At 39.9% G+C, this 14,136-nt stretch overlaps 1 protein-coding gene across 5 annotated transcripts in view; it reads right to left on the reverse strand.

The window, feature by feature from the left end:
- Positions 1-14,136, reverse strand: part of GLI3 (GLI family zinc finger 3) — a 215,260-nt gene that overhangs the window by 76,883 nt on the left and 124,241 nt on the right. For 4 of the 5 annotated variants that reach the window (XM_017822702.1, XM_017822712.1, XM_017822727.1 and 1 more), the window contains one exon: positions 9,641-9,648. In XM_017822702.1, the coding sequence (XP_017678191.1) occupies positions 9,641-9,648 (8 nt within the window). Of the gene's footprint in view, positions 1-9,640; positions 9,649-9,668; positions 9,758-9,849; positions 9,891-14,136 lie in introns of those variants that run through there. The other variant, XM_017822737.1, reaches the window with a different exon arrangement.

Raw genomic sequence — 14,136 nt, forward strand, 5'->3', positions numbered from 1 at the left:
TATGCATGTAACTGAGTTAGAGTGGTTAGCCCAGAAACTGAAGGAGGGGATGGGAAGAAAAGAGACCCAGTTCAGGGTGCTGGTGAGCAGCAAGGGCCAGTTGCTCCCTAAGAGAAGGCAAGCCAGGAGCCATGCACAAGCAGTGCACCCTATGCCACCAGATCTGAGCTGAGTGACAAGAGCCAGGTGCTGGCAACACAGTCTAACAGCAGTCTGAGACACGGCAAAGTAACAAACCAGGTCTGGGCTGGGCCAGTCAAGCGCAGAAGGAGACAGGGACAAAGATAGGAGAGAAGACAAACTACACCATGGCTCTGAGGGCTCCATCCAGAACAGCTACCTACAGGGAGGGTCATGAGCTCAGCCAAGGACAGGACCAAAAATAGGCACTACCTACAACACAGATCAGGCAGCTCAGCTTAAAAGGGGCTCCTGGGTGTATGAGGTGCTGGTAGAGGTCTCAGGTGAGGCTGCTCAAGACCATTATGGCCAATTGGTGGCCTCAGGGTACTTAGCTTGCTTTGGAGTCCTTGAACTGTTTTAAGACATACCAAAATATCAATACAGTGCAAATTGTCCCTGTTCTTGTATCGCTTGCAACTGTGAAAACTACAGCTGGCTCAATGACCCTGCCACTCATCAGAGCACATTCTTCAATAGCAATATTTTCTGGAAGCAGATGTAAAGATACTCGAGACAGCCACAAAGGTCTGTGTCACAGGAAAATCTGGACGAAAATTCTGAGGCTGGTTTGGTGTTAGAGAAGTGATCTGTCATAAATCGTTTCCAAATAACTTTAAGCTGTGCTTGGGCAAAAGCCTCTTCTAAGCACAACATTTTTAAAAAAGAAAAAAAAAATCATGGTGATTTAAGCCCTTTCTGATTTTAAAGGAAACTATAACTCCAGGACTGGAAATCTTAATGCCAAGTTTTGTCCTGATAAATTTTTAAATGGCTCTTTTATGAATCTGTTGAAAAATACATTTATATTGAAAACAGCAAGTGATTCTTAACTATAACATTGTAAATATGACACTGAGCTGAGGTTACAGATGGAACAATAATCTATCTCACAGAACAAAGCTTGTCAACGAAGTCGGATGAAATATTGTAACATAACCTAATTTATTATTGCCTTTTCATCCATCTTGTTATATTATGAAAGTGTCAAAGTTCAAACCTCGATATTTAATCATTTAACAGTACGTTATTCAATGCTGGAGCAACCATTGATGGCATAACTCTCACAGCAATGATATCCACGCTGTTTCTCCGATAACTGTTCAATTCAGTCCTGCCTGGAGAATTGAAAAATATTAAACTCTTTAAACTGCCTATGATACTTTTCTTTTTTCTTTTTCCTTTTTTCTTTTCCTGTAATATTCTTCTGATGTCTGCAGACAAAACATGAACACTTTTATTTCTAGTAGATCCTGGAAGATGAACAAACAATAAGGACTTTCTTGGTATGTAGTGACTCCTCTTCTAAAGCACATGGCTCAATTCCTTTGGTAATATCTCCTGTGTTAAATTTGTATTGTATGTTTAATGCCACAGTTCTTTGTACAGACTGAATCTTGAGCACCAGCAGTCAATAACTGGCTAATAATAAAAGCTTTTTACATTAAGAAAATTGAGCTTTGAGACTTCAATGCAAGGAGATTGTGGCCAACACTGAGCATTTTTAAAATGCAAGTTCTTTTTCTCTTTGCACGTCTAATTGAATTGGTAAACAACCAAACTCATAAACATATAGTATGGGAAATAAATAATATAATTTTTAATACTTTTTTTTTTAATTTGCATCTTAAAATAGGCAGTTCATTCCCCTAAAATCACTCACTGCCTCAAAGCTGCTATATCACATTCTTGGACTTAGGAAAACTAAGCAATTGATTATGAACATTTAAAGAATTATTTGAATACATGAAAATGTCAGCACACTTCATGTAAAACACCTCAAGTGCTGCAAAAGAGTAAGCACTGTTAACTATATTTTCTTAATAGTGGAAATGATGAAGAAGGAAAAAAAGAACATGTTTAAGTCCTAATATAAAAAAAAACCCTCTTGATTTCCTATATAGTTTTCCATGTTCCAACACCTAGTGAATATTTGCTCACTTTTCCTCCAAAATTCACACTGGAATGGTACTCAGTATGGGAAAGTAAGTCACAGAATCTGATTTGGTAGCAACCTTCCATTCGGTAAATATATATTCAAATAAACCATGAATGGGTCAGTGTCTATGTAGTTCATGCATAAGAGGAGCTAGATCAGGGTTTAAGGTACACAGGCTCTGGTTTGGTTTCCATCACTTATTGGCTGTCACCTTGCATAAGTTTGCTGTCTTCCTCATCCGCTGTTTCTCCATGTGTAAAATCGTGGTAAAGCACTCAGAAAATGTTCTACAGTGGAAAGGTCAGATCAAGAGATCCTATGTTATTAATATTTTCTCACTGAGGCAAAGACAATGCCTTCCAAAATGTGTGCAATTTTGATATGTAAATTCCTAAAATATACAAATAACCTTACTTGGGGTTAGAACAAAAAGTTTCTCCCTCATAAAGTTAAAAGGTATCATTGCAGAAAAGAAAAAAGACACAAATGACTGCACAAGAGATGTTCATGGTGCTGGAAATCATGCATGACAATTATGCGATGACCGACAGCAAAAGATTATTACTCTGGTTCCCCTTTCCTTCTTTGGGAAGTGTTAACATTATGTAGTTACAGTTAAAAATTGGCTACATTAATCAGGGCACTAAATCCTTAGTCAGTGACTGTATTCCTATTTTTCAACTGACGGACTGCCTGAACACAGATCCAGCTTTTTTACATGCACCCTCTGCTACTTGTAATACTTCATAAATAACCCAGCCATCAGCTTGTGGATTCCCTCAAGAAGAGTTTGTCATGAAAAGCAATGAATATTCATGCCATTATTTAACATGTTGTTTACATAAGGTCACCTGTAACACTGGTGACCTTCAGCCCACAGTAACACCTGTACTGACTACAGCAAGCAACTGCTGCTTCACATGCCATGGAGTAAAGGTACGTTCACTTCATTACACAAGTCTTGACTTGGAATCTTGATATATATTCCTTAAATGTGTATGCTGATAGAGTTTTGACTGATTTATTTCCTTCATTATGAAAAATGCAAATAAAACTATCTAGTGTCTCCCAGTATTTCTCAAGTCCAGTTTGCTTGTTCTCCTCCTCACACAATGGTAATCTCCCCCACAACAACCTGCCTCTCTTTTTCCTCTTCCTTCTGTCCACCCACCCACCACTGTCACTGCCTCTGGCACTCCTTTGAAACATTGCCCACTTGGTCTTTGCATACAGAGCATCCCAGCTTGCCTCTCCTTTCTCCAAATCTTTCTCAGGATGCTGCAAAGAAATCAGTGACTAGGAGAGAATTACATGGATTTACTTGGCAATTTCTTTGCTTGCACAAACAAAGGGTGCAAACATACAAAAAAGTGAACAACTATAACTACTCCCTCCAAATGCCACTTGCCTTCTAGGCTTCTTGCAGAGGTTATCTTGCAAATTTTGTGGCAGCTATGTAAGCTGGGTAAGCCCCCAGCTACCCAGCCGGTGCCCCTCCCAGCATAGGCATCACATCTCTCTGCCTCTAACCACTTCATTGCTCAGTTTCAGGGAGCCAGAGCAAAGCTGCCAGACTGTAAATGGGGCAAAGGCACACAACCCTGCTGAGGAACAAGGGATAATCCCCAGGGTGAGGAAAACAGCTGGAGCTGGTAACTCCCAAGGCCGTCAGTGCTGACTCACCAGAGTTCATTTGCCAAAGAGGTCCAACTGCGAGCTCTTCCTGGCAGAGCTCCTTGTATTTGCACAACACTCAGCAGAGCTCCCATCCTGTACAGAGCTGTTGGACATTGCAGTAATGTAAACAGTAAATAAAAGTAATGCTAACAAGATACGATGTGATTTTCATCACTTCCTTTGGCTAGAGCCTTACCCAAGCATTGCCTTATTTTGCTCAGTTTGTGCTGATTTCTATGAACTATAAGTAAAGTAAGACCTTATAGCTTCATAGCACAGCCCAACCTCAGTGCTGGTAAATTTTTCCTCCCCTGCCTTCAGCTGATTCCAAGTCTACTGACCTGTGGTCATTAATATATTGAGGATAATATATCAATGCTGCATTTGATGCAGAAATCATCATCACGAATATAAAACAGATGAACAGTCCAAGCAAATGTTATTTGAATAAGGCTGCCATGGACCTCCACACACCATTTCCTCTTCAAACTATACTGTAGCACAAAGAGAAGCAGAAAAATCTGAAAGTTCTACAGCCTACTCATTATCTGTTTTTAGTAATAACAGACTGGGCAGCAAAATTGCCAGCTGCATTCCTGCAGCAAACTTCTCTGCTCTGCAATTCTCTTTCAATGCGCTAAAGGTGGTCTCATTTGCTATTCAAATTTTAGCCTCCTCTAGGTTACAGGCAGGGCCTGCCATCTCTTGAAGTGTTTAACCACAGAGGCATCATCAAATGTGTATGTGGGCATATATAAATTCTGACTGTATTCATGTACCCCTTTCTCCCTTCCGTTGCCTCTTCCTCCCCTCCCTAAAAAAAAGGAGTGTCAGAAGCTTTCTCACACTTAATGTTGTTAAGTCAGCTAATTGAATAAACATTTGTTTAACATTTGCTCCTATTTCACTAATGCACTGTGAGAATGAGAAGAATTTTATTCCCCTTCTCCCCCGTCCTCCCCCTTCCTCAGGAGTGCCACTAGCTGTTATCGCAGTGACTAATGTGCTGTATGTGGCCATTATAGTCTTCAACTCTGAAATTACACCCAGGATGAACGATAGGCTCTGCCTGTATGCTGATTGGAGTTGGATGATGATTGATTAGAAGAAAGTCAGACTACGTAGCCATGCAAAAAGAACTGCACTAAGCCACAAGCTTAAACACTAAAGAGCGTTTCACCAGTGGCTTCAGAGTTATTAGATGTTTTCATATGAACAACATTTCCCACATCCAGGTTTGTGCATTTTATCTTTAGTCTTTCAAATCCTGAAATTGCTTGGATAAGAGGGTTTTTTATATATATATATTTATACACATTTCTAAGAGTAGCCTGAACTTTTAGGGGAAATTGAAGAGGCTTTGTGTCAAGTACAGCTAAATCCAGCCTTTCTATATCAAACCCCTGCTAGAAAATTACTGTGCAGATGATAAGGCTGAAAGATATAATAAAAAGTGACTCTACTCAATTTACACTGCAATATTGGTATGACTGAATATTTTTCATTCAGGTGACTGATAAAATCACTAAACTGTATTGCAGATAAATAAAGGAGGCTTCTGTCAAGAATAAACACCATTAATCATGAAGTCTCACCATCTGAGTGGCTGTGCTATGCAACTGCACAAATGCACCATCACAAGTGGCATGTGACCTAGTGCCTCCTTTCTTCCCCAGCTCCCTGGTAACACTGTCTTCTTAGGAAACTTTTTTTCCTTACTGCCTCTACAATATTTGGAAGTCCTGTAATGTCTTTTCCGTTCGAGTTTATACACGATTGCAACTGAAATCTAAATTTTAGTGGCAATACATTCAGCTAAAAATTGAACCCACAAGACAAAGTGAAGCCAGGCAGACCGTGGCCGCATTGCTGTAAATCCAGCATTACAGTGAGAAGTCTGTATTTAAATTGGTGAGGATGAGGCCTTTGTAATTCTAAAGCTGAAACAAGTAGAAAATTTTTATCAGTTCTGCCAAGCCTTACCAGCATAGGTATTAATTTCACAGGATATTCTGAGCTGGAAGGGACCCACAAGGATCATTGAGTCCATCTCTTAGTGAATGGCCCATACAGGGATCAAGCCCACAACCTTGGTGCTATTAGCACCAGGCTCTAAGAAGCTGAGCTAATCTTAGGGTCCCCTTCTTACCATTTTTTTCCAAAAACACATTTTCTTACTCGTTTTATTACTTAGTCTTTCTATTTCCACATAGGTGCTGAGTTTCTTTTTAAACGTACAAATACGAAATTTCTTAACATTACAAATCTACCTCAGTAGAGTCGATGGGTCTCCTTTCAAAAAGCAACTTACATGCTAAAAATGGACATGTGCTAAAAAAGCTTATCCAGCAAAAGCACAGTCATACAAAAAGAAAACCAGACAACTTAGGTAACCTTTTTGTAACCTGTTTTAGAGCAAGTGATGATTCAATAGTGGCCATGTTATTAAGCCGGAATGAAGCAGTGCCCTACAGACTAATGAGGTTAAAAAATGTAGTTAGGTCTTCATGTTAAAGGCACTTAGCAAGCAGCCTGCTTGGCAAAGACCAACTGTGTGTTGAAGCAGAGGACTAATCACACAGGCAGGAATCAAATCGACTGGAAGAATTAGGAGACTTGCGGCCCCGAGGAATGTAATTCATGCAGAAAAGCAGTTGTCAGAGTGAGGCCAGGGAACTGTGTGGGAAGAAAGCAAAATAAACAGCTCAACAAAGAAAACAAAGACGCTCAAATACTGGCTTTTCTAGTGCTTGAGTACACTGAAACTTCAGTGGGGCATGTGACAAAAAACTCATCAAAGACGACTTCTATAAAAGCAATATACTGGTAAATGGTGAACTGGTTCAAAAACATTCAGGAAATGCCTGAAGTTCTTTAAAAAATAACCTTGAAGTCGTTATGTAGGACAGAGAAGGTACGCATACATACATACATGTACGAAGGACTGGGAGAAGAAGAAAAAAACAAATGGGACAAAGCAAAGAGGGTTGAAATGATTTCTACAATTACTCTTCCTTTCTCTCTCTACCATTCACAGATCAGAAGAGGATGCCATCTGCATGCAAAGAGTGCTCCTGCCTATGTGCAGCAATACTCTCCATAGAAAAACAGCATTGTTACTTGAGATCCACTGCCGCAGTGTGAGGACCAGATTACTGCATCCACCAGGGGGGATTACCTGACCAGAAAGAAGAGCTTGATGTTGGTCCTAAAACTCAACAAAACTCATGTGCTATTCACAGGAAGATTTTCTTGTGGGTATGACCCATACAGTAAAATCAAACTGTGAAATCAACTAATATATGAATTTCACAAATACTCTGTTCTCTCGCAAAACACTATTTTCAATTACTGTGATATTACTCCCATAACTTAATGGTTTTAAATTTTTAGTGAATTAAGCTTTTAGCACTTTTAGGACTTAAGTACCTCTCTCCTCATTTCGTTCATTCACTGATGATTTTTTAAACCTCCCTACCTCACACTCAAGATTGCCATGCTCACTGTTGTTTCAGCAAATTTCCACTACTGTTTCAGAAAATTTCAGCTTCTCTTCCTCCTGTAATTAAGGCAGGTGTTCCTTCTCCTGACAAAGCCCCCGAAAAGCCTCTCATGTTACCTCAAATGAACACTGTCCTCAATGTATTTTCTGTGATGCCAAGAAACATTCTTTTCACAATTTCAAAACCAAAGCAAAACAAACCCTTTCATTTCTAGTGCCTACCGTAAGTCACATCCACAATATTACTAAACTGGGATTTGGGGAAGAGAGAAATCTTTTCTTTAATTCTGCTTTTATGTGCTAAAATAATATCTTCCCTGTTTAAAACAAAAACACTTTGGCAATAACAAAAGACAAATTCAGTCATTAAAAGTCTCTCCTATTGTACTTACTACACAGATTTGGTTGTGAAGGGAACATTTGACTAAAATTCTAACTTTAAAGGACCACAATCCTGACAGAAACTGTGATGTGAAGGTTCAGCATTAATCATTTCTGTTGAGGTATGGTTGGATTTGCTTCAAATCTCTGTACTAACATAAGCAGACAGCCTAAAATTGATATTCACAAGGATTAGTGACTGTTACTGGACAGAGAGTACCAGCTAGAATTTTTCATCTAACACTACTACTTGCAGCAGAAAAAAATAATTTATATAGATGTACAGAAATTCCTCTATAAAATTATATATATATACATTTCTATATAAAATACACAGATTATTTTCTGAAATGCCTCCTCCCCCTTCCCCAAGACAAATATATGATTTGGGGAAGAAAATCCACTTTAAGAGCACACCTGAGTGACAATACCAGCTGTACAGTGCACACGTTATGCTGTACCCAGGACTGCGAGTCAAGGAGTGACCTTATGAAAACACAACAGCTTCCAAGCTTCTCCTATCCTCAAAGTACCACCACAAACAGCAGGTGTGCAAGTCATGAATAAGGAGCGACATCCATGAGAGCAGTAGGATTCACGGGTATATGAAGCACCACTTATATCAAAGGTGAATGCTGCTAAGTTTGGAGGGGGGAAGAAAGATATTCCGCTAACAGTCATTTCTCATATTTTCTCTGCCAGTATCGAAGGTCCAGGTATGGAAGCTGGCTCAGGTGCAACCAAATAAGATGAGGAAAACACTCAGTTCTTTTGTTGGTCTGAGAAGTCTTGTCTCAGTCAGGCCAGCTTCTTTTTGATCCTTCAGGCACTGAAAGCCATTTTGCTGCTATGTAGTCCAGACTGCAAGTTAGTTCTCACAAATGGTGAATATATAATGGCTGGAACACCACAGTCCCCAGAAGAAACAAAAGATAAAGGCTTCACACTACTATTATTGTTCTATTTGTATGAAAAAACGGAGTTAAAAAAGCATTTCCTGGGCAAAGCTGTAACTTTGAACAACCTCAAGAACCAGAAATGGGTGAAAACACCACTTTTAATGTGACTGTAGGGGGAAACAAACACTAAGTATAAAGCAAATTAGTGTTCTGGCTGCACATTTTCTGGAGAAGTAGTACATTCAGTTTTGAAGTCTTTGAGGTAAATGCATTATCTATATTATTAGTTCTCTAAACAGAGTAGGTAGCTAGGTGTGCAGATGAAAACCCTAAGGGGAACAAACTTGCCAACATGGAATATACCTGCACAAGCAGGACAACCTACACATCTGCTCCTTCGGCACCTTGCAATTCAGTCTAATCACAGGAGTAGAAACACAGTTCCCGGAAAACGATGGAAGCGTGGTGTCCAAGGAATGACTATGGCAAAAGACAGAGGCAGCTATGAAAGCTTTCTTGGTAGTGTCCTGATGATATACGCTGATAGTGATCTTCCAGGGTGAAAAAGAGAACACCTGATTGCCCCTGGTCATTCAGCTCCTGCCCTCTCCTGCCAAATCTGTCTACAATGTTGTTAAATGGGGCTATTTGCGTTGGTGGCCTCTATAAACTGGACTAGACTATCAATCTTTCCTTCCATGGGCCAGTGGCAAAGGCATGATAAATCTAGGCTGAATTTCAACAGGAGTTACAGGACTCAAAGATGTGTATCTTTAAAGAGATAGCTACTTAAATCTGATATGTTTAGAAATTCTCCCTCACGTGAAATACTCCCTAATTTTCTGTTGATCCTTAACACCAATGGTCACAACATCTCATAAATAATGCTTTCAAGAAGATGATAGGTCAATTCATTCCTTCAGAAGCTTTGTATTCCTGACTCATAGGCTTCAGGACATATTGCCTTCGTGTCTAACCTCCACAGAGTCTCCAGAAAATTGCCAGCACCCCTATAAAGTTGACTATAAATGCAGTCATAGTGTATTGTAAATTCAGACCTACACATGCAGCGCTGGAAGAGATTAAGCACCTGCTCTTTAATGGTAACTTCATAGGGTCCATCTTCAATGTAAACCTTCCTCTAAAATAAGGTCCCAAGTCATTTCTTGGTCATGTATCCTAAAAGCGAAAATCAAACAGCATAACATTTTTCTTTAAATTGTTTCCTCTATTAATCGATAACATCAGTCATAAATGTTGGCCCAGCCTACCCCGAGGCACACAGATAAAACACTCATTGAGCAAATTTCTTTGTGATAGTTTAAACCCTAGGCCTTCCTGGAGACCAGCTTGTAACCAGGAAGGAACTAGGAAGGTGACCAAGGAAGTATTCCATGCTATTCCTTCACGTAACCTGAGGTATAAATAAGCCGACCGGCGAGACCTCGCTCTCTTCCTTTCCGGCGAGGTTCGAGAACGGTGGGTCCCTGTCTCGGTCTTGCTTATCTGGAGCTGAGGCCTACGGTGACTGCTGTTGTCTGCCACGTGTGAGGGGACAGTGCTGGGCCGTGTTCAGTCGTCCTGCTTCTCCCAAGGAAAGTGGTGAGATTTTGCCAGTTCTTTATCTTGCTAGTTACCGGGTTTTTAGATTGTGCATACCTGTTTTGTTTCTGTCCCTTTGCATCCTTTTTTTGTCCTTTTTCCCTTCTCCCTTCCCCTCTTCCCTTTTAGGAAGCTATTTGGGGTTTCTGGGGTTATATGTATATAGTATTCTCACTGTATATATCTGTTTTATATGTAAAACATATAAATATTTTGCTATAGCTTTGGCTGTTTGGTTTTTTTCTTCTCTCTCTGGGAAGCAGGCTTTTGCTGAGCATTGGAGATTTTGGCAGAGAGCCAGCTCAAACTTGCTCACTTTCAGTGAAATAAAGGTATCATTGAGGTTTTTTCCCTGGCATCATATAACAGAGAATATGCAAGGGGATGGCTAGTTAGTTTTCTGCACCTCAGAAGCACTGCTGACACCAGCTCAGGAGCCTATGTTTTGCTACATATATGCAAACAAATATAGGCATACGCATAAATATATCTATATGGTGACAAAAAGGGAAACAAGGTATAATTTAACTTCCGGTTTTTCATTCGTTAGGAAAGAAAAAGTCTAAACTACATTCAATCGATACTCCAAGATTATAGGACCTGATGTTTTTGTTGGGGGAGGATGAATTCTAAGTCAGGGAAAGACTGTGTGAGAGTATGATGAAGATGCTCTGTGTTCCTAAACCGCAGATGTACTCATTGTTTACATTTCTTTGAGTTTATACCTACTCTCACTTTAGGAACTTCCAATTCACAGCACAGGAATCTCACCAGTACACTTTAAAAAAAGAAAAGGGAAAAAAAAAGAGCTAAGACTGTAACATTTCAGTTCTCTTTGAAGCAAGATTTAACATGAGTGGAAGAATTGTACTGAAAAAAAAGGAGTCTGTCACAGTCCAGTACCTCACAGGCCACTGCAACAAGTTTGACAGCAGCCTCTATAGAGTTGGCTTGCTTCTGGTTCACTGCACGTGAATACCACAGTCAATATCTGCTCACTTGACTAATACTGCTGACTACAGCACAAAGAACACAGGAATTTTGTCCAAGAAACCACAGGCTCAGAGCCTCTGAATGTGCACTATATTTAGAGTTTGCATACTTTGAAGCTGATAACAAAATGAGATAATAGAAATTTCAAGCAGCAGAACTCAAGCATTGCAGCTATTCTATATATTTTTGGTTAAATGTTAAATTAAGGTAATGATCCACATGTTCTCAATGGTTTTGCCCATGAATATTTTTTCCTTCTTGTTTTGTTAACATTTTCCCTCCAATTTTCCATCCTTCTCAGACTCTGAGTAGCTCTCTCCATTAGTTTTAACTGCAGAGATCTAGAATTACTCAGTCCATGATAAACCCAAGCAAAGATACTCACCCTATAATGTAAAAAGGAAACATGCGCACGAGCACACATAAATATGCACACTTGTATGCACATCTGCACACAGGGATTGCCACGACAGCTTGAAGTCACGCCTAGTTATTCCTCAGTCTACAGAAAAACGTTACATAGAACAGTGTCCCGAGGCACAACTTTGCTGGCCATTCTTTTTGCTTCCATCATCTCTTAATTCATGCTGGTTTGAAAGCCTGCCTTAGGGAACCACTTCTCACTGGCAGCCGAGAATTCATCTAAGGACTGTTAACTGCCCAGACGGGGTAAATCAGTAAGTGGCGGTGCTGACGAGCATTGAGAGATACCTTGCTGCTGATAAACCTAGGAACTGCTTCTCTGCAACAGCATAATACATAAAAACCTCTTAAAGAATCTCTTCCACAGGACTGGGCTCCACCAGACAAACCTGTGCCACTCTACCTCTCACGTGGGGATGAGGCAACCGATGCCATTTAGACCAGCAGAGAAGCATTCCTGAGGACCACTAAGGGCTTTCCCTCCTTCTTCCTCCCCCTGCGTCTCACCAGGAAGATACCCTGTGAGTTGCTGCTACTCCCAAGTGACTGTATGATGAGAAGTGGTCAGCCAGCTGCCAGCCTCTAGAAGCATGTCTTTCTCATTAGGGCTGGGGGCTGCTGCCTCTCAAGTGCTTTTCTCAACATTAAAAGGAAAAAAAAACGATCTGGGGGAAGCTTCTACCAAAGATTTTCAACAAAACAAACCATTGCATTTTACAAACTTTTCCTTCTACATTAAAAATCTCACCAAAATTTTCCTCTTATTTCACTTGCTGCAACTTCCCCAGACAGCACAAAATCAAGCTGGCTGTATGAAAAGAACAAAGAGCCTCTGTTAGCACAATATTTATCTGCTGCTATTGTTTCTCCTTTATAAAATTGTAGTTCCTTGGCATTACAATTAGCTACTGCAGAGAAAATGATTATGTCACAAAGTATTATCCACCACAGAAGAAGATGAATGACGTGAACCAAATGTAATCTGGTGCACTTAGAGGCAATTCTGTTGACTTTCACGTAAATGTGCTTGCTAAAAACTGGGATGAATTTAGCAGTGAACCCTTATTTGATCTAGAATTTATTTTCCAGCAGAAATAAGATAGCTGTTCCTCAATGCTACTTTTTCCTAGTAGGGAAAGAACAAATCTGTGAGGAATAGAGAAGAGTTGAATTGACTGTGCAGAAATTTCCAACTACAGCTTACTTAATTCAATGTAACTGCACTTGTGTAAAATAGTTACATTCAAAAATATTTATCTATTTTACCCACATTTTAACCTACCTTTTTTCCTTTTAAGTGTCTCTCAGAATCAAAAATTTAAGAGGAGTACATAACAGGGTTTTTTCTGCAATTCAATACATGCTACCAATTAGCTTTCTAAACTTTTTGCAGTTTCAGATAGTTTCTAAAAACAGTCTGTTTCTGAAGCTACTCTGCAAGCATGCTTGCAAAGGAGAATTTATGATCTGCAAGTCTTAAGATAAATATTACTAAACAAGAATGAACAGCTAAACAAAACACCGATTCACTATTTTAAATGACGCAACACTATATACTGAGTGAAAGATCACAGTTCTGGTCTACATGCAGGTTTCCTCTTCCCCAGATTCGTAAAAGGCCTGACACTGAATGAAAACTATCTGCTGAAGTTTATGTGCAGGCATCTGGCCCTGCTATTTACTTCTGTGAATTACTGTCTCCACGCTGCTCTGTCACTAAGAAAGAGCCTGCTTGCAGAGCCTAGAACATGCATATCTGTGGCATACGACAAACTCTGAATAACCTTAACGAGTCAGCAGACCATGCTGATTCCTTCTCAGAAACTTCCTATAAAAATCCTCCGGGCTATTAGCAGCTGCTTATTCTTTATGCCATACTTCAGGGACAGGTTTCTCGGGGTGTTTCCCATTTAATACAAGATTTCTCACTGCTTACAGAAACTACTTTCATGGATGATTTTGGAAAGCTGTAACTACAGTCATCTTTTCATGTCCCATGAGCTTCCCAGTCTTTCTTCTTCAATGGCTCCTGGCTAAACCATAAAAGCCATTCCAAGTCTTAAAGTAATTAAAGCCAATTCAATGAGTGATGTTTTTCATGATGGGTGGGGCTCTCCTTCCCACTGCAAAAGGATCAGTGAATGCTCTGACAAGCTGACGGACGCCTTGCCAATCTTCAGCTTAGAGGTACACTGAGGTAAAGCAGCAGGTAAAAGATTTAAGAGGTTTAAACACTGAGTTTTTTAAAGAGAAATAAGAGCTTAAAAATTAAAACAAAAGGAAAAATCAAATGTCCATGGCAAGGCTGGGAAAACCTGAACATCATATCAAACTTATGGCTAGCAGTTTTTCTCACAATCAAGGATATTTTGCAGAGCCAATGCTTTAATCTTATCACGTTTGGCCATCCCCCATTGTACTGTGTGGTCGAAAATAAGAGGCTGATACAAGTTGAGTGTCTGGGCCTGACCTTTCCCTTTCCCTTTCCCTTTCCCTTTCCCTTTCCCTTTCCCTTTCCCTTTCCCTTTCCCTTTCCCTTT

This window comes from Lepidothrix coronata, unplaced genomic scaffold (assembly GCF_001604755.1).
Source record: "Lepidothrix coronata isolate B3197 unplaced genomic scaffold, Lepidothrix_coronata-1.0 Scaffold3, whole genome shotgun sequence".
NCBI lineage: Eukaryota > Metazoa > Chordata > Aves > Passeriformes > Pipridae > Lepidothrix > Lepidothrix coronata.